The sequence below is a fragment of the Lasiosphaeria miniovina genome, assembly GCF_030549165.1.
Source record: "Lasiosphaeria miniovina strain SMH2392-1A chromosome Unknown B0T26scaffold_1, whole genome shotgun sequence".
NCBI classification, from domain to species: domain Eukaryota; kingdom Fungi; phylum Ascomycota; class Sordariomycetes; order Sordariales; family Lasiosphaeriaceae; genus Lasiosphaeria; species Lasiosphaeria miniovina.
This window is the reverse complement of record NW_026848220.1, coordinates 7,889,165-7,910,692: the sequence shown is the minus strand read 5'-3', so window position 1 is coordinate 7,910,692 and position 21,528 is coordinate 7,889,165. Positions and strand designations below refer to the sequence as shown.

At 52.7% G+C, this 21,528-nt stretch overlaps 9 protein-coding genes across 9 annotated transcripts; 4 read left to right on the top strand and 5 right to left on the bottom strand.

The window, feature by feature from the left end:
• Window positions 1–39: 39 nt before the first annotated feature.
• On the bottom strand, window positions 40–2,465 carry B0T26DRAFT_671450 (uncharacterized protein; the record flags this gene model as incomplete). Its single annotated transcript, XM_060439325.1, has 4 exons — window positions 40–133; window positions 303–1,545; window positions 1,618–1,856; window positions 2,440–2,465. 4 exons carry the CDS (start codon window positions 2,463–2,465, stop codon window positions 40–42), a joined length of 1,602 nt encoding a protein of 533 aa, XP_060304169.1.
• Window positions 2,466–2,735: 270 nt separating this feature from the next.
• On the bottom strand, window positions 2,736–5,244 carry B0T26DRAFT_842109 (uncharacterized protein). The gene is made up of 2 exons (XM_060447560.1): window positions 3,820–5,244; window positions 2,736–3,766 (listed from the first exon to the last, which is right to left on the bottom strand). Exons 1-2 carry the CDS (start codon window positions 4,897–4,899, stop codon window positions 3,113–3,115), a joined length of 1,734 nt encoding a protein of 577 aa, XP_060304168.1. The 5' UTR covers window positions 4,900–5,244; the 3' UTR covers window positions 2,736–3,112.
• Window positions 5,245–5,876: 632 nt separating this feature from the next.
• B0T26DRAFT_631167 (uncharacterized protein) lies at window positions 5,877–6,830 on the top strand (the record flags this gene model as incomplete). Its single annotated transcript, XM_060436326.1, has 1 exon — window positions 5,877–6,830. The coding sequence occupies one exon, from the start codon at window positions 5,877–5,879 to the stop codon at window positions 6,828–6,830; it is 954 nt and encodes a 317-aa protein (XP_060304167.1).
• Window positions 6,831–7,307: 477 nt separating this feature from the next.
• B0T26DRAFT_691359 (uncharacterized protein) lies at window positions 7,308–8,739 on the top strand. The gene has a single exon (XM_060441125.1). The coding sequence runs from the start codon at window positions 7,513–7,515 to the stop codon at window positions 8,638–8,640; it is 1,128 nt and encodes a 375-aa protein (XP_060304166.1). The 5' UTR covers window positions 7,308–7,512; the 3' UTR covers window positions 8,641–8,739.
• On the bottom strand, window positions 8,681–10,592 carry B0T26DRAFT_691357 (thiol-specific monooxygenase). The gene is made up of 4 exons (XM_060441124.1): window positions 10,308–10,592; window positions 9,634–10,222; window positions 9,170–9,547; window positions 8,681–9,100 (listed from the first exon to the last, which is right to left on the bottom strand). Exons 1-4 carry the CDS (start codon window positions 10,442–10,444, stop codon window positions 8,720–8,722), a joined length of 1,485 nt encoding a protein of 494 aa, XP_060304165.1. The 5' UTR covers window positions 10,445–10,592; the 3' UTR covers window positions 8,681–8,719.
• Window positions 10,593–12,260: 1,668 nt separating this feature from the next.
• On the top strand, window positions 12,261–13,090 carry B0T26DRAFT_691355 (uncharacterized protein). The gene has a single exon (XM_060441123.1). It carries the CDS (start codon window positions 12,265–12,267, stop codon window positions 12,901–12,903), a length of 639 nt encoding a protein of 212 aa, XP_060304164.1. The 5' UTR covers window positions 12,261–12,264; the 3' UTR covers window positions 12,904–13,090.
• Window positions 13,091–13,097: 7 nt separating this feature from the next.
• Window positions 13,098–14,198, bottom strand: B0T26DRAFT_868143 (glycoside hydrolase family 25 protein). The gene is made up of 3 exons (XM_060447854.1): window positions 14,157–14,198; window positions 13,776–14,079; window positions 13,098–13,717 (listed from the first exon to the last, which is right to left on the bottom strand). Exons 2-3 carry the CDS (start codon window positions 13,914–13,916, stop codon window positions 13,187–13,189), a joined length of 672 nt encoding a protein of 223 aa, XP_060304163.1. The 5' UTR covers window positions 13,917–14,079; window positions 14,157–14,198; the 3' UTR covers window positions 13,098–13,186.
• Window positions 14,199–15,297: 1,099 nt separating this feature from the next.
• On the bottom strand, window positions 15,298–16,366 carry B0T26DRAFT_632284 (KptA family-domain-containing protein; the record flags this gene model as incomplete). Its single annotated transcript, XM_060436431.1, has 2 exons — window positions 15,298–15,993; window positions 16,070–16,366. 2 exons carry the CDS (start codon window positions 16,364–16,366, stop codon window positions 15,298–15,300), a joined length of 993 nt encoding a protein of 330 aa, XP_060304162.1.
• A 3,020-nt stretch (window positions 16,367–19,386) lies between these two features.
• Window positions 19,387–20,942, top strand: B0T26DRAFT_737647 (glycosyl hydrolase family 61-domain-containing protein; the record flags this gene model as incomplete). Its single annotated transcript, XM_060443477.1, has 4 exons — window positions 19,387–19,687; window positions 19,758–20,016; window positions 20,084–20,433; window positions 20,917–20,942. 4 exons carry the CDS (start codon window positions 19,387–19,389, stop codon window positions 20,940–20,942), a joined length of 936 nt encoding a protein of 311 aa, XP_060304161.1.
• Between the last annotated feature and the right edge of the window lie 586 nt (window positions 20,943–21,528).

The window sequence follows — 21,528 nt, the reverse complement described above, 5'->3', positions numbered from 1 at the left end:
CTACCTTGCCGCAACTTTGTAATTCGTATTGTGTTTGCCCTAATTTGTCTTCACACCGGCATTCTTACGAGTGTGGTCTTCGTCTTGGTTACCTTGATCAAGATCGGCTGACTCGCCAATTTTCTCCCATGGCCTTCACTTCATTGTTAGCATGAAAATTGAGAGCGAAGGGGGGAGTAGAGGGTTTAAGTAGAAAATCCAAACACGTTCAAACCCGAAACCAAGATATTCCGAGGCGCGAGACTTCGGAATTAATCAGGAGAAAATGACAAACATGAAATTGAAAAGATGAAAAAGCGTACTTATCGCCATACACGCTGCCGGCCTCGCACGATCCAACACACGCGTACTGTTTTTGGTGATCCTGATCGAGATTGTCCCCCCTCTGTGCACCACTCATCGTCCGGCTTGTACCTTTCGCGCCATGTTCGATATCCTCATCGTCTCTTTGAGCTCGAGTTTGGAGGACGCTCTTCTCAGTCATGGATGAGTCGACACCTGGCATCATCATTTGCGCTTGCTTCATGGCATTAAACTCCATGTCTCCGCCGTCACGCTGTGTTATTTGGCGCCAGTTGTTGATGATCTTCTTGTCGTTGTTGTTGCCATTGCTGGTGCCGCTCTCGGTTTTCCGGTTCAAATTCTCTGACCAGCTGTCAACCTTGTCAGATTCCTTCATCTCACCCTTGTTTCCAGTTTTGCTCATCGTTTGGCCATTGCCTTCCCAGGTGAAATCAGCTTTCTGGCCAGACATGAAATTGCCGATATGACCAGCAGCCTCTTGGACATGAGGTTGGGGCTTGGATTGGAATTGGCGCCGTGAAATTGGGCGAGTAATTTCGTCGTGCTTTGAGATTGACACGGGCCACAGTGTGTTATGTTGCATATCTGACACTGGGTCTTCGCTGATAGAGCTGCGTCTCTGGCTGGGCGAGCTGCAGTCACATTCCTGCACATTGCTTCCTTGAAGATCATGCATCAGGGTCTTGTCGTTTTGCTGGGAAGGCATAGAGATACTCTCCTTGAGCGATAGGTGGTTCGGAAAGTCTTCCGCCTTCATACCCTCTCCGTGCGAGACAGGAGTGGTGTCCATCGTAGCCCCGAAGTCACTCTCGTGGACTCGGTCCTCCCGGTCAGAGGGTTGAGACTGACCAACGCTGTTATCAGAGTGATCCTGACCAAGCCCTTTGACGAAGTCTCGGACTTTGACCTTGAACCCAATCTTCATGTTGGTGTTTTGGCTGTGGCCAGACCCTTGGGAGTCAGCGTCGTCAATGAGAGTTTCCTTGGCGGCGATGCTTGTGTGCTTTCCGTCTTCACGCGACTGTAGCTTCGAGTTCCAGTCTCCATCCATGTCGTGGATATTATGGTCCGTGTCCGACAGGTGCTCGCTTCCTTTGGAAATCTCCGGATCCAGGAATAGCGCATCAGCCTCAAGTTTCCCATTGTCGCCCTTCTGTGCCACTCGAGTCTTGCCCACGTCCATAAGAGTCAGGCTAGACTCCTGCTCGACGGAACGGCGCTGGGACATCATGCCGGAACCAGCTATATTAAACACAGAGTCAGCTATTACTTCTTTCTGACGCAACGGAGACAATTTATCTTGTTAAGGCTTACAATGGCCCTGGGTCAACTTTCTGCCTTGGCTGCCTGTGTTGGCATTGTCCAGTTTCTCATGGAACGACGTCTCTTGACGATCTTGGCCCTCAACGTCGGAGATGTCAAGCTTGTCATGTCCACGTGATTGGATGGCTTGGCATGCCTCATCCGCTATATTGCCCGGCTTGCATCTGGGCAATGCCGTAGTCGTGGTAGCCGCGAGGGCGATGGTGAGTACTGCACGAGTGAGATGCATCCTGTAGTTGCTTGGTGTTAAGCTGGCAGTGAGGCAGTGGTGGTGATTTGCTCCGTCCGTGTTGGGTGAGGGATGCTTCTCTGGTTTCGAGCAGAGGAATTGAAGAGAAAGACGGTCATATTTATGCTCTCTTTCAAGTCGCCGAGTCTTGACGATTACATAGGCCTGAGCTGTTCTCACTTGACCCGATGCCGAACCGTAACACATCAGTCCAGTATCCCAACAAAGAACAAACCAGAAAAACAGAAAGAGTCAAGGACAGAATATTGGATTGAGGGGCTGGCTACCTGGGTACCAGGCTTAGCGGTTTCACAGTGCCGTGAGATCAAGCAAACACATGTGGCATGGGCAAATTTTTGTCGTATGACGAAAAACAAACAGGTACAAAGAACTTAATTCTGAGTAGGCGGGAAATCCTTGTAGCAACGGGGCCTGAAGAATCCAGAACTGAACTCTTCGCCTTCGGTCACCAGCATTCGTGGCATCCGCAGAGGCTGGGTGCAGATTTTGACAGCAAACACGTCGTCAAACAGGACGTCGGCAGTTCTCCGTTGATCTCTTTCTAAGGAAGCTGGCCGACATACTTCTGCTGGCTGCCATGCGGAACCATTGCGGCAGATGTTTCTGTCGTCAATTGCCAATCATCCTCGTCATTTAGGTTGAGCAGATGGAAGTCTGCGTCAGTATACTACTGTACCTCTCACAGATTTTTTTCGACACCTTCTATCCCAATATCACGTCATCTGGGGAAAGGGTCCATGACCTTGATGATTGGGGACAACAGACATTCGGTTCATCTGTCAGACGTTACGTGCGGATAGCATTCCGGGACCCCCTGTAAGATAGAGGAGAGATCTCACAAGGGATAATGTTAATCATTGTCTGCTGCTGTCTTCTAGCCTGACACATCTCCCGTTCTATTGGAAGAGCATGTCAATATCGAAGCTAGCAAATGGCATCGCTCCTTATACACCCATGGGAACCGTTGAACTTAACGAATATGTCCTCAACCGCGCATATTAGCAACCGTTAGTCTAATCTAAGTATTCTACAAGGCTTTCCAAACAACCCGTTTGCGCATTGTGGGTGATTATGTACGAGGTGCCCAATTAACGCGACCTTTAAATTCCACGCCATAGACGAAATGGCCCGAAATAGAGGAGAGAGGACTAGCATCAGTAGTGGGTACTCCAGTGAAGTGATGGAGAGAAAAGAAAATTGTGTTAGTACATGTTTAGTATATAAAAAAGACGCCTGTTACGTCTTCTTGTCGGCACCATCCGTAGGGGCAGACTCCGGTTTCGTCTCTTCTCCCGACTTCACAAACCAGCCAGTAAAGGAGCTCTGCATGTTCTTCATGGCTTCCTTTTGGAGCTTCTCTTGGGCTTCAGCCTCTTCCTTGAGCCATTTCTCACCATTCGTGCGGATCATCTCCTCCAGCGCAAGGTAATTGCGAATGCCGCGCTCGCGGGCAATGTCTTGAAGCATTTTACCCTTTGCTAGGGCTTCAGCTGGGTTCTCTTCACCTCCTGGTTGTACCATCAAGCTCATATTGTTCGGCTTGAGGCCAAGGTGGCTGCTAAGCCAGCCCAATGCTCCGGCTCCCTTTGAGCCTTTTCCATGGCTAGCTTCAATTCGCTTGTTATGCGCGGCGCGCGCGATAGCTTCCCGGCGCGCAAATTCGGTGGGGATATGGTTGCCGTCGAATGACTTCAGAACCTTGCGCACGTCGTCGTACTCCATCGTGTGGATGAACTCAAGGAAAGGGACCAGAGATACAAGTTCCGTGTCCTTGGGGTCACCTGTCCACTTTGGCAGAATAATAGCGTTGTCAGGCTGATCACGAACATGCTGGGCGCTAGTATCCACCATGATGACCTTGGATAGATCTCTGTTGAGATAAGAAAGGTCCTGTGCCTGTGTTAGAATGCAAAAAAGAGCTGCAGCTAATGGGAAGCTCATACCTTGACGACCTCACCATCTTTGTACTTTGTAGCCTCCCGATAAAGTGGCCACATGATGAAGTGATACGGATCGAGCTTGCGCACCAATGGCTCGGCAATGGCAAAAGGTACGGTCGTGAAAAGGACGATTTCGTAATACTGGCTGAGATAGTGCAGGAAGTAGTCGACACCAGGCCGCTTGGCGACCCGCCACCCGTGCTCGCGAGTCCATTCGCTATGCACGAGCATGTCCTCCATACTGATGCACAACGTGTATGGTCGCTCAAAGGACGGGTCGGGATCCGGTAGTAACTTCTCAAAGGCCGGCTCTTGGTAGTAGGTCATCGTCTCACCGAGTCTTGCCGTGACACGATTCCACCACAGCGTCAGACCCCATCCGTTGGGCACCTCTGGATGTTTTGCCAGGTCGTCTTCGTCCCAGTCCCTGCCGAGATATACCGTGCCTCCGACGATGGATAGGCCCGCCAGCGAAAACATCCAATTGGCCACTTTTTGACGGCGACGCTCCGACGAGGATATGTATGCAGAGGCGGGGAGTTCGCCTTTGGCCCTCCCGCCGCCGCCGCCGCCGCCGCCGCCGCCGTCGCCTTCCGATGCAGAAGCCCCCTCGTCTTCTGCAGAGGCTAGCGACGAGCGATTGGTGGCGCCGGCCGTCTCGTATTCCAAGGTAGAGGGGATCCCCTGCGTGAGATCGGGGAGCTTGGAAAGGTCAGGTATCGGTTCCGTCTCGGGCTCTAGTTCGGGCTGTCGCTGCTGTCTTTCGGTCGCTCTTGACGTGGCAGCCCCTTGGGCCTCGGTCTGGGCGTGTGCTCTGGCCGAGTCTTTGGGAGCAGAGGGTCGGACGGGTGTGGAGGGTGAGGAAGCGGGTGTCGTGGCAGGGTCGCTTGCTGGAGGGTATGATGTCTTGGGGGCGGCCGAGTTTGGCGGCTTGGCGAATCTCGGGTGCTGCTGTTTGTTGTCTTTGGCCATACCTCGAGTCCAGACGGCAGGCAAGCTGCGTGATGCCCGGGCATAACAAGTCCCCGAGGATGCAGCTCTCGCGCCCGCGGCGGAGCGCGCAGCGGCTCTCGACAGCATCATGAGCTCTGGCGTCGCCGGGCAGTTCGCAGTGAGAATTCGGCGCCAGTGGCGCTAAATGGGAGGGGAGGTTATGGTCGTGGCACTGACAAAGTCAAGAATGGACTGGATAGCTTGGGCTGGGCTCTGAGCTTCCTGGCCAAAAATTTCCACAGCTCCTGATTAGATTTTCCTCGAGTTGTCGTGCACGGGCCAGTACCCGAATTCCTCAACTTGCTTCACGCGCGGCACGGGCGATGTGGGTCCCGCCAGCAGTGGGCAAGGGGGCCTTTCCGAGGCGCTGAAGCGGGGTATTTCGTCATGGTGAGAGCGCAAAATCCCAGCACTCCTCACGTGCCGCACCCGCCCGTTTTTTGCCGCTAGACGTGTCAGCGATGGAACTGTGGGAGATTGCAGCACGAGGAGAAACCATAAGGTATACGCATTGTCTCGACCGTCGCTTGCTCCCTTCACCAACCCGGCCTTCCCCTCACTTCCGGAACTTTGGCCTGGCCCTTATATATTCCTCCCCATTTTGCCTGCACTGAGAGACGCGCGGTTTGTGAAACCCACCAGTGGTCTGAATCATTCTCCGAAAGCCGCCTGTCCTCGGCCATATTGCAACAACGTTCAACCCCGCCCAAGCCTGCTTGCCCGCCATGGCCGCCTCAAATGCATTCTAGAGGGTGGTTCAATCGGTCGTCGCGCATCAGCACTCACGATGGAACCACCCTCAGAGTTCTGCATTCTCGTCAGCCCGAGTCCCAAACCCGAAATCAGACGTCGATATCTTCGACCTTAATCGTGCCCTTGAGGTCAGCTCTTCGTCGTGTTTTGGACCCCAAGTGTCAGTTAGGTCGCGCTTGCAGAGGGTGGCGACCCTTGAACCCACATTCACGCAAAGCTGACATTGCATTTGCAGGTCACAAGCCCCGTCCTCCGTCGTCGTTGTTTCCCCCGAACCAACCCGCCTCAACTTTGCTTGACAAGGTCGCCACAACATGCCGCGCAGACCGACCACAAAGGCGTCTCGCGCCGTCGGGCGAACACCCGCCATTCCAACGCCGATCCTCTCGACCTATACCACGCCCACCAGCTCCGCATACCCGTCTACCTACGCCTCCGAGGCCGAGTTAGACCCCGACGATGATCTATCCAAGATTGCCATCGGCGCCTTGTCTCTTGACGGCCCGGTCGAGAAGCCAAAGGCGAAGAAGCAGGCGTTCTGCTTCCTTGCTCTCCCGACCGAGTTGCGCCTCAAGATATACGGCTACCACTTTGCCGGTATCGGCGTAATCGACCTCGACACGGACAACTACAAACGTATTCACAAAAAATTGGCAATTCTCCGTACCTGCCGGACCATCTACAACGAGGCCACCTACTTGTTTTATAGTAGTCACACCTTCCGCATCTTTCCTACGCATGCAGGCCGCTTCTTCAAGACCAAAAAGCCGTTGCTCGCGAGGCTGAATACCCGCCAGCGCAGCCTGATCACGTCGCTCGAGCTGCGTCTGGGCCCTGGCTGGGGTCATAAACCCCCACGCGGCTGGGTGGTGAACTCGGCCCTCGGCCTCTTTGACTGTACCAGTGTGCGAAGACTGACAGTTTTTGTTGAGTGCGACCCCAGTGATGGTGTTTTCAACGGCTTTCGTCGGGATGATGACTTCTATGAAGGATTTTGCCGTATCCTCCTGAAGGACGTCCTTGGGGACATGGCTTTTGTCGATCGCGTCTATTTTGACGCCTGGAGCAGCGTGAAGAAGTCGGGCGCCATGATGCGTGGTCTCATTGACATTGCTTTTGCCCAGGGAAGATCTATCGGTTGGGGGCCGGACAGAGGCTGGACCGATAATGACTGTGAGGAGAAAACGTTGGACGCTGGCACTCAGCGTGACGCTACTGCGACCGCTCTCTTAAACGGTGTTGGACTGGACGTCTTTGTAGTCGCCTAGGGCTTTCCAAGGGAAATGGGTTGGTGGTTGGCTTCACCCTTGTGTTTCGCTCCCTTAACAATACTGTGATGTCTGCTCAGTTCGATATCGCAAGATAGGAAATGTATTGCGATATCCTTGAGTCTGGGCCGAATATCCTTCACAGTGCCTCCTACAGCCCTGGTTTTTACAGCCTTTCGAAAGGAAGATTAACCCCGACAATATTTTAAGTGAGCCAAAGCAGTCCGTAGAACATTTTTGTACTACCCTTGCGTGCCCTAAAAGTGATGGAGAAAAGGGCCAAAAGAAAGTTACACCGCCCCACGTGTGCGTCTAGTGGGAGCCCTATGGAGGTTGGCACTTTCTTTTGGCCCCATGCTCCGTAGTCTAGTGCATTTTATGGTTTAAGAGCTGGATCAAGCCTCGGGTGACTTGCGTTGACTTTACCTAGCGTTGGTATTTTAATTAGTTACGCCCCTAGGAGTAGACATGTTCGGGATTGTTCGGCCATCGGGAAACTGCCGGGCCGCTAGTTTGTCATCGATCCCCGCATTCATCACATCTCCGCGGAGGACAGGGAGATGGAGCCTATGCCAGCTCCGTTAGGGAACAGTCATAATTGAGGGATTCCATTACTTGGCAAAATATGAAGGAATTTAAGTAATGAACTATTGATTAGCTGACTACCAACTGGCGTGTGTTCATGGCAGGCACGAGCAAAATGCGCCACATCATCCATTCGATCGAGTTCGGAAACCAGCTCTCGGCAGCATATCCTTGGACTTCAAAGCCTCTGCTAGTTGCAGCTCCGATGCGTGTTATTTCGGGCCCTCAACTTGCAGTAGCCGTCTCCAGGTCCGGCGGTCTTGGTTTCATCGGACCTGGCGAGAAGCCGCAGACGACAGCTGTTGACCTTGAATCGGCCAAAGATATGCTGTCTCACTCGCCCATCTCGCAGCCCGCTTCCAACAGTTCTAGCCTCGACCAGAGCAGCTCTCTCCTTCCAATTGGCGTCGGGTTTCAGTTATGGAACGGCGACATTAATGTGGCCGCTTCCACTGTGTCACGGTACAGACCGGCTGCGGCATGGCTCTTCGCACCTCGCCACGGGCAGGCCGAAGTCGACAATTGGGCAGTGCGTCTTCGTGAAGCCTGCCCAGGGACAAAGATTTGGCTTCAGGTCGGCACGTTCAACGAGGCGGTCGAGGCGGCAGCAAGCGACACGGCATCTCGGCCTGACGTATTGGTTGTGCAGGGTACTGAGGCAGGCGGACACGGGCGTGCTTCGGATGGAATGGGATTCATCACGTTACTGCCTGAGATCTCGGATGCTACACGAGGTTCGGGAATCCCATTGTTTGCAGCCGGCGGCATTGCGGACGGACGTGGAGCGGCTGCTGCGCTTGCGATTGGGGCCGCTGGTGTTGTCATGGGCACACGTTTCCTCGCTTCGCAAGAGGCTCGCGTCAACAAGGACTACCAGAACGAGGTTATTCGGGCAGCAGATGGCGCCAGTACCACGGTACGGACTCAGCTTTATAACCATCTTCGCGGAACGTTTGGCTGGCCTGAGCAGTTCAGCCCACGCACCATCATCAACAAGAGTTGGGTTGAACAACAAGCTGGGGCCGGATTCGAAGATCTCAAAAAGAGCCACGATCTAGCAGTCAAGGAAGGAAGAGGCTGGGGCCCCGAAGGCCGGACAGCGACATATGCTGGCGCGGGTGTGGGTCTCGTAAGGGTCGTTGACGGTGCGGGTGCAATTGTGGAGAAGACGAGGAGTGAAGCCGTAGAAATCATTCGAAGACTACAGGAGCTTGGAAGGGATTGATTGACGTGATATCCAGAGAGTGGAGAAAGGGGAAAGAAAAAGCAAGGTAGAGAAGCAATCTGTAGCCTTGAGCTTATATTTACAGCTTTGCCCTCCCTGCTCTCTTCGCCTTGGCCTGTTCCTCGTGCTCGGCTTTCCTCCTCGACTCTTCAAAGCCCTTAATCTTTGGCTCGATCATGCCCGCCCATTCCTTCAGCCACTCAGGGTTGAATTTGGGAAGACTGCGCCCTGTCGTTCCCGCCACTGACTCTCCGGCGAGGTCGCGTAGAAACTCAAAGAATGCCTGATAGTCAGGGGCAATGGAGTAGTAGTCTTTCCCACCTCGCTTCGCGGCGACACGCTGGGCTTCCCAGGCCTGCTGTTCCGCAATGTGGGGCAAAGCCTTGGCTCGACCGGCAAGGTGGCGGGCTACTGCCACCGCTTGCCATTCATAGACACGGAAAGTGAACCCGCCGCCGAGCTTTCCGCCGTGCATGTAACCGTCAGCGTTCCGCGCGCAACGTGACTTTGATGATAGCTGGGAGCTTACCATGCCGATGAAGGTCAGCGACGGGTCCAGAATGTCGAAGGTGTGCTGGTACACGCCAGGTAGGCGGCGGTATGCCTTTTGGATGCGGTCTTGAACATGAGCCAGGTATGGCAGGCTGAATGTGTAACCGGTGGCAAAGATGATGTGGTCAACACCGCTCAGGTTTGAGCCATCCGAGAAGTGCATGTCTCCCGTTGACGCATCGAGCCTTGTTATCTCCTTCCGGAGTAGAGAAATATGTGGGTGTTGAAATGGCGTCCATCCAAACGCCGGGATCGGCTCACCTCGGACTAATGCGTAGACGGGATGTTGGGCGAATGGGAGCACTTCGTGAACGATTTCGTGTGCAGAGACAGAGCCGCCAATTACAATGACTCTCTGTAATCACCCGAGGAAATGCGCCCTTTGTTAGCACATAAGATGTTCAAGACGCTTAATACCTTGTTCAGGAGGCTTTCACTTGCTTTGTTCTTGAACTGATCGCCGTTCCTGAAGTGCTTGCTGTGGACAATACGGCCAGGAAAGCGCGTGTCAAAAGACAGGAGGCCGGGAATTTCTGGTAGCCATGGAAGATTGTAATGACCAGAGGCCACGACCAAGGCGTCAAAGCGTTCTTGCCACCAGTAGTCGCGGCCGGGATTCTCTTTCCGTAAGGTTAAAATCCACTCACCGTCTCGTTTCTCGGCTCGTTCGACAGTGGTGCTGAGCTCAAGGAAGCGATTGTATCCATCACGTATGAAGATAGCTTCGACCCACTCACGGATGGTCTCGCGGTGGCGGAAGGGAGCATTGGGGCCGTACTTGGCCAGCACCCGCGGCGAGAGAGTTTCCGGGAACGGCTCATTGGTATAGCTCATGATGGAGGGAATGATATTACTGTGCAAGTGTTCGTGCTGGGCTGTGTCAGAGAAGCGCCTCTGGTGACTATTCACAGTTTCCGACTTGGCTGTCTCTGCCGGAAACTGCACCGGTATGGGGACCGGAACATCGGCTTTCCCTTCGAGCAAGTCGCTCAGTGACGGAATCGCCGCAGGCAGATGAGGCGTATGGATCCTAGAAGTAGGTCAGGCATCTTGTCCCATTTCCCCAGCCGCAAGTCCAGACCACTGAACTGATCAAGGGGCGTCAAAGTCCGTACCAAGTCCCGCCGGCGACCGGCCGCCGGTCAAACACACGGATTGTGTCGAAGACCTGCTCCTTGGCAAGTGCATCTGTGGCAATAGCTCCCGCAGGCCCCGCGCCGATAACGGCCACTCGCCGTACTTTGACAGTCATGCTCTTGGCCAGCCCGGATACTGTGGTAGGTCGGTTAAAGGGCCATGTGTGCGCTTTCAGACGGTAATTGTTGTTGAGAAAGGAGCAGCCCACCTGACCTCTGCTAGAGAATTGCAAACCAAGACTTTAAGCCCAGCTAATAACGAGGTGCCACCGGTTCTGACGTGATAGGATGGCGTCTTTGACTACCTGCATTACGCAAGCCTTAAAGATCACTGGCTGCAGAACTCGCTGCATGGCTTTCCAATTCCATTCCTCCACGTCCCACTGGGACTAATGCACATATCCCCCAATTTCCAGTCCACCTCATTGACAAGGGGCGATGTCAAGATCCTACTGGGCATGGGAGGTTGTACTAAACGTCGAGAGCAAAATCAAGCGCAAATTGGATTACTTATGCTTTTCTAAAAAGCATGGATATAAATAACAAGACGTAATTAACATCTAAAATCACCATCGCAGTTCCCACAATTTAGATTAATTAGTAATTAGGGCTGAAAAGGGATTGCATAAAATGAACCCGAAATACCGACGTGCTATCCACGGAGTGAATCTGGGATTGAGGATTACAGACTATTTATGGCTACAACGGTTGCTTTATTTTAGATCTAAATAAATAAAAGCTACACGTACTATCCTGCTACACTTACTATGCCAGACTCCAAACTCGTCAACAGGTCATTGCCACATCATATCGCTAGGTTAATTAAGCTATCTAGGTCCCTAGTTCTAATTGTTATAAACATTTCTTTTTCTTTTTCATCTAGCCTTTTATTAATCTCTCGTGCATTACTTTGGTACCTTCTTAACAACAGCAAGATAGAAACTTCGGGTCTTCTAAGGCATTAATACCTATCAGTAATACTTGAATACACAACCACAATTATGCATCTTTCTTTACTTCGAAACAATCAAATTATATTACAAAAACATCAAAGGAGTATTGAACCGCTGACGTTACTCTAGACACATTTTTACTCGGCAAGGATTATGGCAGGCCCGGTCCCAAAACCGTGAGGGCTTCCAAATCTTTTCGTTAGTGCTGATTTTGGACGGTTGCAGAAGTTCGGGGTTTCTCGGGTTCAACCCGGACCTGGGTCGGGTTGTGGGCAACCTCGTTCCTCTGAAAGAGAGGGAGTTAGTAAGCGGCGGTGGCGCTACGCGACAGTTTGGGCGGAGGCGTGCGGAGGCGGAAGTAATACGCTCTTGCAGCATAGGACCAAACAGATACAAAATGCACAATCTGTCTTGTGCATTTCTTTCATGGCGTGCCGAAAATGAAAAAGCTGGACCTTGTGAGGAGCACCACGCTGGCCAAACAGAGAAGTGACGCGCTTAGACGCCTTGGGATCCTTGCATCTGGGCCACAGTCCTTCGCCGTCAGACCGTTGCACCTTTCTCGACGCTCCGTATTCCAAGCCCGATTCGGTCAGAGCCTCCCCCCCACGGCCAGCATGCCTGTGAGCGCAGACAGCCACGCGCATTCCCTCGTCGAGCCTCAGCGTGTCGACGCCCCTTTGACTCAGTCGGCCACCTTTCTTGTGCTCACCCTGACGGACTCGCCGGGTGCCGCAAAGACGGTTCGCTCAGTGCTCGCCAACATCGCTGATCTTAACAAGAATGTGTCCATCCGCGACCCATTTGCTGCACTCAACTGCACTGTCGGTATCGGAGCCGACGCGTGGGACAGATTCATGGCGCCTGTGGGCTTGCTGAAACCGCCCGAGCTGCATCCCTTCCGCGTCGTCCGCGGTGCTGTCCACACGGCTCCGTCGACGCCCGGCGACCTGATATTCCATATCCGTTCCGAGCGGCGTGACATGAACTTTGAGTTTGAGCGCCAGCTGCTTGACGCGCTCGGCGATTCCGTCTCGGTGGCTGACGAGACCATCGGTTTCCGCTATTTTGACGTGCGGGACCTGCTCGGCTTCGTCGATGGCACGGCGAATCCGGCAACCGCTACCCAGATCAGCAAGGCTGTTCTCGTCGCGTCTGACGATGGAGATCCGGCGGACTTGGCTGCCACGGGGGCAGTGGGCGGGAGTTATGTAGTTGTGCAGAAATACGTGCACGACATGAAGGCCTGGTGCAGTCTGTCGAGCGAAGCTCAAGAAGCCGTCATTGGGCGCACGAAATGGGACAATGTCGAGCTGGCTGACGCGGACGACTCTAAGCAAAAAGCGCACAAGACGCTTGCCAACATCACTGATGACGACGGAACTGAACATTCTATCCTCCGCGATAACATGCCATTTGGCTCGCCAGCTTCGGGCCAGTTCGGGACCTACTTCATCGGCTACTCGCGCCACCTGTGGGTTATTGAGCGCATGTTGGAGCGCATGTTTATTGGCGATCCTCCTGGTTTGCACGACCGCTTGCTCGACTACTCATCCGCATTGACCGGTTCTGTGTTTTTCGTCCCGAGTGCAACGACTCTTCAGGACTTGGATAAGGACTGATGCTATGATAAGGACAATATTTAATTCGAAGTGGAGCATAGGTAGCTGTAGCACGGTTTAAGTCCTGGAAGCACATTATAACGAGAAAAGATACCAATCACAGTGCTTGAAGCTGATCACCCAGCATCGGCACCCATATGTCAAAGCTGAAGACAGTCAAAAGCAGATATATTCTATTACTAATACTGCTTTCCCAACTTTCCCGGAGTGAAAACATGACATGTCCATTGTGTGATTGTTCCAGCAAACCAGTTGGCAGCCGAACTGTCAAAGCCACCCATCTCTATCCTGTCGCGAGCTGAACAAGCCCGGTCATTGCGCCGTTGAAGATATCCGAGTCGCCACCATACGTGTACGTATCGGCGTTTTGCCAAATGGTCTGGTATGGCCAACCGCCGGGAATGGTGCCGGGACTACTTGCGTAGCGCGCGAGTACGAGAGGGTTCGTGCTGACAAAAGCGTTTGAGTTGCCCGTACACGTTGACCACCATGATGGGTTCGTGTAGAGCATTGGGAAGCGTCCCGTGGTGCTGTGGTACCGGTCGCTGAAGGCCTTGATCCAAGCGACCATGGATGTTGTCGACAAGCCCCAGCACTGCGACGAGCTTGACGACTCCAAGTCGAGCATGCCAGGAAGCGTGATGCCATCCCCGGACCAGCCGCCCCCGTGTGCGGTGAAGTAGTCGGCTTGTGCAGCTCCCGTGGTTTCGCCTGGGTGCGCAAAGTGGTAGCCGCCTCGAATGAAGCCGGCACTAGTCGCTGCCGTGTATTTGGAGCTAAACGTGGGATCAATGTAAGTGGTACCTTCGGTGGCCTGGATCTTGTTAGTTAGCTGGTGGATTGGTTGCAGGTTGCATCCGTCCAAAACCTGCCTTGATAATGACAAAACGTGCGCCGGACGAGTATGCAGCTGCAAAGTTGACGCTTGACTGGTAGTGCGAGACATCAAATCCCTGCACGCTAGCTCTGGCTCCCTCAATGAGAGCCAGGGCCGCGATGAAAACAGGCTTCATAGTGAGATGTGTGGAATTCGCTCCGAGGTCCCACGTGTCATAACAATGCCAGTCAAATCCTAACAGGCACCAGCATGAAGTGAAAATGGGCTACGAGGACCAGGTGCCAATGGCTTTATAGGCACTCACCTACGTACAGATCAACAAGCCCAAACGCCGTAGACTGATTAAATACAAGAGTTAATCATGCCCACCCATTGACGAAAAAGTTGGGAAGAGGGTGGGAGGCGAACTGCGTACCCCGCTGATCGTACTCGATGCAAACACCTCGGCGCCGCATGGGGAAGGAGATGCGGAAGCTCCAACGGGCAGCGCCTCCAGTTCAAGTAGGTAGGTAGGTAAGGTATCGATAACCACCTCAGCAGCAGCAACACCCACTGCATTCTCCCCACGCTCCGGCACAGCCCACATTCAGGCCAACCCCACCATCCACCAGCAGAAAATCGCCATTCAACAGCTTACAATCAATTCTGCCGACGCAGAGCCTAGAAGCTGCACACAAATACTGCTCCTTGTGGCCTGGCCTCGACTTAGTGTCCTCACCCCCACGGCGCCTAAGGGGATGTTGATACGCTGAAAGTATTTGATCGACCCGAAACCTAATGGGAATTAACAAGTCTTAGTCGACTTTGGACTTGAGGCCAATCCCGGAGTGGAAGGTGGTTCGCGGCTTTGCATGTTGAGGGTCCGGCACTGATTGTTAGTCGCGGGATGACCCGTGGCTCCTATTAAGATTACTAGGTATCGCCTCTAGAAACACGCCGGGCAACTGGTAGGACTGGGAGGAGGGGCGACCAATGCGATGATGGATTAGGCGAATATTGCACAATACATAAAATATATCTTGGTATAAGTGAGCTCGGGAGTCTCCGGCTTGGCCCACATTCGACCACGTATGCCTGCCCAACTAGTTGAAGACAAGTCGTTGCCTTTCATTACAATGGATGTACTTTAAGTCACACTTTCAGTGTACGGTACCTAGATAATTGAGTACCTGCACCTACCTATTCGGAAATCAACAGGATCTACTCCGGGACTTGGTCACAATGTTACATCATATCGCTAGGCGGGGGATCAAGGTAGATAGGGAGCCATGAGTTGACTATTTTATTTTATTTTATTTTTAGCGAGAACTTAAGAATGGATGAAAATGAAGCATGATGCGAACGGGTAAAGGATCTGCGTGGCAATCGCTGTCTATAACCAAAATAAACTACACTTGCTTGCATGGGCTGGCTATCCTGGGCTGGCTATCCTGGGCTGGCTATCCTGGGCTGGCTATCCTGGAAGAGCGCTTTCGGCTTCTATCCGTGGCACAAACCCCGAGCTGCTCAAATGTCGTGGTTAAACACAGACATAGGCCTCGTACGCCCCTCTTAATCTACTCTTGCTCCTCGCTCGCACTGCCCGAGTCCTCCCCGCTACCCTCGCGCTTCAGCGTGGCCTTGTTGCCCTTCTTAGCTCTGCCTTTGCCACCTCGGCCACGCAGACCGGCAGGGACCTCCTTCCGAACCTCGCCTTCCTCGAACAGTACACCGATATCGGGCCGACGAGCCACTGCCTTGTTCCACAGCGTCTTGGGTACCTCGTCAGCTGTGAGGATAGCACCATTCTCGGTGCGCCGCCACACAACACTCGGCTCCGTCTCTAGGGCTGTCCGCAGGTGAATCCAGATGCTGACATCTGCGGCCTCGCCGCCGGCCGACGACTGGCGAGACTCGGTCCCGTCTTCGCCCACGGTGACGGGGTAAAACACGAGCGACTGGGTACCACCAGGAGCACGTGAAATAGCACCCGAAGACAGGATTAGAGGGTATCGCTGGTACGACGTCTCGTAGACGACAAACTCTGGGAGGTCTGCCGTCTCGACGTTCAGCTTATCGCCCACAGGGGCGGGCGCTTGGACGCTGTCGCGATTGTTTCCAATCCGGCGCACTTGCCACGACGCAGGCTCGTCGGCCTTGTCTGCTGTGCCGAGAGCTTGTCGCAGGTTGAAGCGGGCCTTGGTTGCGTTGGCTACGACACGTTGCACGTCCTCAAAGTCTGCCTCGAGGACGGTAATCCTGGGATGCTCGAGCTGTGCAGCAAATCTACCCGTTAGCGGCATGTTCCCCTAGGAAGAGACGAACCGGGCGGGGCAAGCATAAACATACTACGTCGTCGACACTAACCCAGCCCTCGGCATCCGCCACAAGGTTCTCGACCTCTTCTTCTTCGTCCACCTCACTCTCCTGGATAGTGCGCTTCAGGATGAACATGAGGGCCTTGGCAATGGTGACATCCCGCTCCTCGACCACACTGTACCCGCGGCCACGGCCGCCCTTCCCCTTCATGCTCATCCCCCTGCTCCGCCCATGGCGGGGCGAGTGCTGTACGACGGCGCTGGGCGGGAGAACGCCCCCGAGGTGTTCGCTAATAGCGGAGAAGGGGACGGCAACAGCGGCAGCCATGGTATGCTTCGGATTTGATATTGACTGGCAAGGTAGCCGGTCGTGGTTGAAAATTTGGAGGGCGTCTACGTGATCTGTCGGGTTGTTTCGTGATGGTCTCGTGGCGAGTCGATAGAGAGGTTTTGAAGGCGAGGGGTAAAGGAACCAGAACCAAGTCTGGACCCCGGCAAAGGGCGCTCTCTCCGCTACTTAAACCATGATCCGGCCCGCGTTAGAGTCGAGAGGAGAAGCCAGACCGAAATCGGAAGGCCGACCTCGATCCGCCGCCTCCCAACTTGCAAGTTCCTTGTCAAGTGACATTGTGACAAGGCATACTATGGGCAGCGGACCCTCCTCGGGCACTAATGAGGCGCGTAATGAATCGGGCAGCGACCGCCGCTCGTGCAGAGCCGAGAAATCATCTGGCATATATCCGCATTCTGTTGCGGTGGCACTGTGATGTTGGTCGCGAAGGCTCGCATGCCTAGCTCTGGACAGGCGAGGAGCACGCCAGCTTGGCTAGTCTAGAGAACCCCCCCCTTGACCCCTGTTCATTAGCCCCTGTTCATTAGCTGCCTGCTAACTAATGGACTAGCCCGCCAGGCGCTTCCGTCACCTGCCCCGCACCCATCCGGGCTCGACTCCACCACTCCACGTCTTTACCGCTTGAATGAGGTGGCGGAAGTGAGGAGTTGTTGCGTGCCATGCCAGTGTGCGAGAGCAGGAGTCTAGACAGACCATGGTAAGAACTGCTTCCAAGTATTACTAGGTAAATTGAAACCATTGTTGCGTTAATCAGCCGCGAAGAAAAAATCGAATTCCAAACTGTCCTTTGTGAATCCGACTTTTACCAAGGAATGATATTAGATAGGGCAAGGTATCTAGCTGAGAGACAGATGCAATGGCCTCGGTTGGCAAAAGACGGAACGAAGTGTTGGTGTGTGATTGGAGCGAGGACCCGCAAAACGACGAGGGGAACTGGGAAAGGTGACCCGCCCTGCTGCCAGCTCCCTCACCGCCTGTCTGTGTGTGTTTGCCTGCCTGCTACGTGTCTCTCCTAGATGGCAAGTCGAGCTGGCTTCGGCTCTGCGGCCAGAGACCGGGAGCATGCAGAGTCGCGTGCTTTGCAGCATGCGCTCTCTGAAATTGCTTCGTGTCACCGCCTGCGAACCTGCTTTGCGTGTCACTGACCCGCAACCGATTTGTAAGGCCGAATGAGACATCCACAAATTCTCCGCTCGACCCCAATCTCCCGTAGCTAAGGTAGGCATTATCCACAAGTTCGCCGTCTTCGTGTGGATCCAAGGAGTTACCATGATGTGTTCCTTGGCAACCGGGAAAAGGTCGTCACTCCATTGTGCCGCAGGATGACAGGGTCGTAGAGAATGAAGAAAATAGAAGATAGGTACGGAAAATATATAAAGAGCATTATCATGCACCCTACCATCTTCATTCGTGAGCAATAAGTGATAGGGTCATTATACAGAGCCTACAGACTGCATTGGCGTTAGTGAGCTATGGATCAGCTGGGAATGGTACTGAGTAGCGAACCACCTCCTTTTCCTCCAAGGCTAGTCACATTAGTACCGCTATACGAACGTTTCGCAGTGGGAAGGATCCTCTACAGCCTTCAAGAGACCATCTGTTATCCCTAGTGATAGAAAATAAAATAAATTACAAGACTTAATTATGAAGAGAACGTCTATTCAATTTATTAATCAAGTCTATCCCCGTTATAATACTTGAAACAGTCGGGCCTGACCTTGTTTTGACCAATGAGTCCATGGTGTAAAAAAGAGACAAGGCTTCAGGTTTTTCTATCATCAGGCCATGAGATAATTAATATCCAAAGTACCTTTTGCATACCTTAAGCAGGCTTCAGTTTTGAGTCTACGCAGACGCTTTGAAGATTTCTAATGAACCTCCTCTTCGGAAATCATTATTCTTCAATTTGGGGGTTTTAATTAGACTAGCTAAAGTTGAATGTCTATTCTACCCAAGTTCGATGAAATTCCTTTGTCTCTAACATCTTGACTTTTAACCTTATCAAAATCCATCTTGGTCAATCACTGCCTTCGTGATTCCCAGTCCAAGGAATGATCTTTCCACTCTGGCTACCTGGATATCTACCCAGCTTTATCAGATATAAAATGATTATTTCGAGGCATTATTAACAGGCGGAATTACGCCACATCACCAGTCCCTACTCGTCTACCTTGTTTAGAATAATTGACAGCGGCCCCATTCGACCCCTTCTGTGACCAAGGATTTTTTAAAGACCTAGAGCATCGCCTTCTTGCGGAACGACATACGCGCCCCGACAGCAAGGAAAGCAAAATACCTGTTTTAGTTATAGGTATGTGGCAGTGTTCCTGTTCGGTGAACCATAACTCCCCTCCCGTTCCCCACATATAGATCGAGATGCAATTGATTGTACAGCTAATGGTCTGCCCAGGTATAATCTTTCCACGTAGTAGGGTCCCAATGGTGCTACTACCAAGACTATCGTTTTATGTGAACAATGCAGATAGGGTGCCACTCTCTCGGAGCCCGGGCCGACCGCAACTCCCCGCGAAACTTGGCGTAAACACAACCCCGGATTCGTGCAAACCCTGCCGGATTTCCTGACATTCCTTTGGTACCGAACTAGGCTAGCAAAATTCCCCTCAGCGGTAGACGTTGAAGAGACCGTGGCACGGGTTTGAAACCCGGCGAAGGCGAAATCGTAACTGGAAGCGGACCGCAAAACCCCACACGTTTTGCCACTACTCCTGAGAAGTTATTGGAAGCATGATATACTATCCCAAGCCCGCGTTACATTCGTTTCTGGAAGCTGTGTTCCGCATCCACTTTGAGAAGTTACAAGGGCCACGGGCACCGTCGACCGAAGACAGTACGTGTATTGGAAGTGCGCCACGAAGAAACAGTACCAACGCCATAAGCATGATTCAAGTATATAAAGCGTTGAGATATCTGCCCTGTCTGTCTCATATTCTCTTTTGCACTTCAATGTGGCCTGGGCATCTTCGACACTGTCAGACATGAAGTTTCTAGCACTCCTTACGATGGCTGCGGCCGCTGAAGCTCATACTATTTTCCAGAAAGTTTCAGTCAATGGTGTTGATCAGGGCCAGCTCAAAGGTGTTCGCGCTCCTTCGAGTAACAACCCGATCGAGAATGTCAACCACGCAGAATTTGCTTGCAATGCAAACCTCAAGTTCAAGGACAGCAATATCATTACAATTCCGGCTGGCGCCAAGGTTGGAGCATGGTGGGGACATGAGATCGGCGGCGCATCTGGTCCTAACGACGCCGACAACCCAATTGCAGCCAGCCATAAAGGTATGCAGGTACCAAAGGTATATATCTCAACCAGAGAAGTTGTCTTGGCTGATAAATGCAACTTGTTTAGGTCCCATCATGGTATATCTTGCCAAGGTTGACAATGCTGCCACGGCCGGCACGACGGGTCTCAAGTGGTTCAAGATTGCCGAAAACGGACTGAATGGCGGCACCTGGGCAGTGGACAGCATGATTGCCAATCAGGGCTGGCACTATTTTTCTATGCCTTCGTGCATAGCCCCAGGAAACTACCTCATGCGTGTCGAAATTATTGCTCTTCATAGCGCCAGTACCCAAGGTTTGGCCCAGTTCTACATGGAATGTGCCCAGTAGGTTTCCCTTGCCTCTCTTGAAAATGCCGAGACGGTCGAGGCTCATTCCCCTGGCTCTTCCTAGGATTCAAGTTACAGGTTCCGGCACGACGACTGGTTCCAACACGGTCAGTTTTCCGGGTGCATACTCAGCAACCCACCCAGGCATCCAGATAAGCATATACGATGCGGGCGGCAAGCCTACGAACGGTGGCCGACCCTATTCAATCCCCGGCCCTGCTGTACTTGTTTGCACCGATGGCGGCAATGGCGGCAATTCCGGTTCTACGCCTACGACTCTGTCCACAATTGCAACTCCTGCGCCCACGAGCGGATCAGGCTCCGTCCCACTATATGGCCAGTGCGGTGGAAGTGGCTGGACTGGGGCCACGGCCTGCCAATCAGGTAGCTGCAAACCCTCAAATGAATGGTATAGTGAGTTGACCCGGAATGAGATTGGCCGTGCGAGCCGAGACGAAAGCTGACACTGCGAAATCAGGCCAATGCCTTCCGTAAATTGAGTCTTGAATGGCAACCATAGCTTGTTGATGTCAACGTGCGAAGCCAACCCTGTCCTGCCTATTGGGTGTGATTGGCATTGTATATAAGATATTCATATTTCGTGTGCCCCGAGAGACGTCTTGGAGTTCCTTTAAGGAGAGTGTTATGCTTATCACGATCGTTGTTGTGTTCTATGAGTTTTTGCACTGGCAGAGACAAGTCTACCTCACTTTGGGACTTGTTCATTGCTCTTCAAGGCATGCGAAAAGAGAAGTGACTGGGTGCTTGGAGGGAATTTAGCAAATATGCCGAGTAGACAATTCGTTTAGTATTTTCACAGAGGTTACTAAACAGGTCCTGAAGTTACCAGTCAAATACTAAATAAGGCAAGCTTATTACATGTACATACCTACACAGAAATTCCAACGCTGGTCGGACCTTAAGAAGCAATAGCCACCCTGGCTAATTAAATATTGCCCGGTTTCTAATGAATTAAGCAATCCTAGAGGTTGGTACCGTAGTTTCAAGGATCTGGAAATATTTAGATAACTACCTAGGTGCATACATTGGAACTTATTTCTTCAATATTTCCTATTGGCTGGTCCATTTTCAAGGCGGAGTTTCGGGGTTTCTGGGCTTGCGAAATGCGACCCCTCCGATTCCCGAACTCAAGTCATTGGCGGGTAACTGTGAGCGTCGCTCTAGTAGAGTACTTAGGTAGGCGAAAGAAAACATCATTGGTTGGTGAACACTTGGTCATTTGATATCTTCGAATGCTACCCAAGACTGTGATCAAAGCTCCTGGAAAAATTGTCCATTATCCTTGTCTGGGGTGGGAGGACGTTGTAGCCCGAACTCGGTAACGTTTCACGCTATTAACCTGTATTTGGTGGTTCTGGCCACATTATGCCTGGTTGCGAGATTGAGGTGCTCGATAAGGGGACTGTGCCAATCGTGCCGCAGCACACCGCATCTGGCCCGCCGCTGCAGTGCAGTAGCAAGTGCACCCAGATTCCTATGCCCTAGCCA

Excerpts from the sequence above, each read along its gene's own strand:
- B0T26DRAFT_842109 (XM_060447560.1), bottom strand. The coding sequence starts at position 4,899 with ATGATGCTGTCGAGAGCCGCTGCGCGCTCCGCCGCGGGCGCGAGAGCT. Across the intron at positions 3,767-3,819 it reads AAGATGGTGAGGTCGTCAAG|GACCTTTCTTATCTCAACAG; the intron begins GTATGAGCTTCC and ends ACACAGGCACAG.
- B0T26DRAFT_691359 (XM_060441125.1), top strand. The coding sequence starts at position 7,513 with ATGGCAGGCACGAGCAAAATGCGCCACATCATCCATTCGATCGAGTTC.
- B0T26DRAFT_691357 (XM_060441124.1), bottom strand. The coding sequence starts at position 10,444 with ATGACTGTCAAAGTACGGCGAGTGGCCGTTATCGGCGCGGGGCCTGCG. Across the intron at positions 9,548-9,633 it reads GCGATCAGTTCAAGAACAAA|AGAGTCATTGTAATTGGCGG; the intron begins GCAAGTGAAAGC and ends GGGTGATTACAG. Across the intron at positions 9,101-9,169 it reads CGCTGACCTTCATCGGCATG|CTCGGCGGCGGGTTCACTTT; the intron begins GTAAGCTCCCAG and ends CACGGCGGAAAG.
- B0T26DRAFT_691355 (XM_060441123.1), top strand. The coding sequence starts at position 12,265 with ATGAACTTTGAGTTTGAGCGCCAGCTGCTTGACGCGCTCGGCGATTCC.
- B0T26DRAFT_868143 (XM_060447854.1), bottom strand. The coding sequence starts at position 13,916 with ATGAAGCCTGTTTTCATCGCGGCCCTGGCTCTCATTGAGGGAGCCAGA. Across the intron at positions 13,718-13,775 it reads CACGTTTTGTCATTATCAAG|GCCACCGAAGGTACCACTTA; the intron begins GCAGGTTTTGGA and ends AACAAGATCCAG.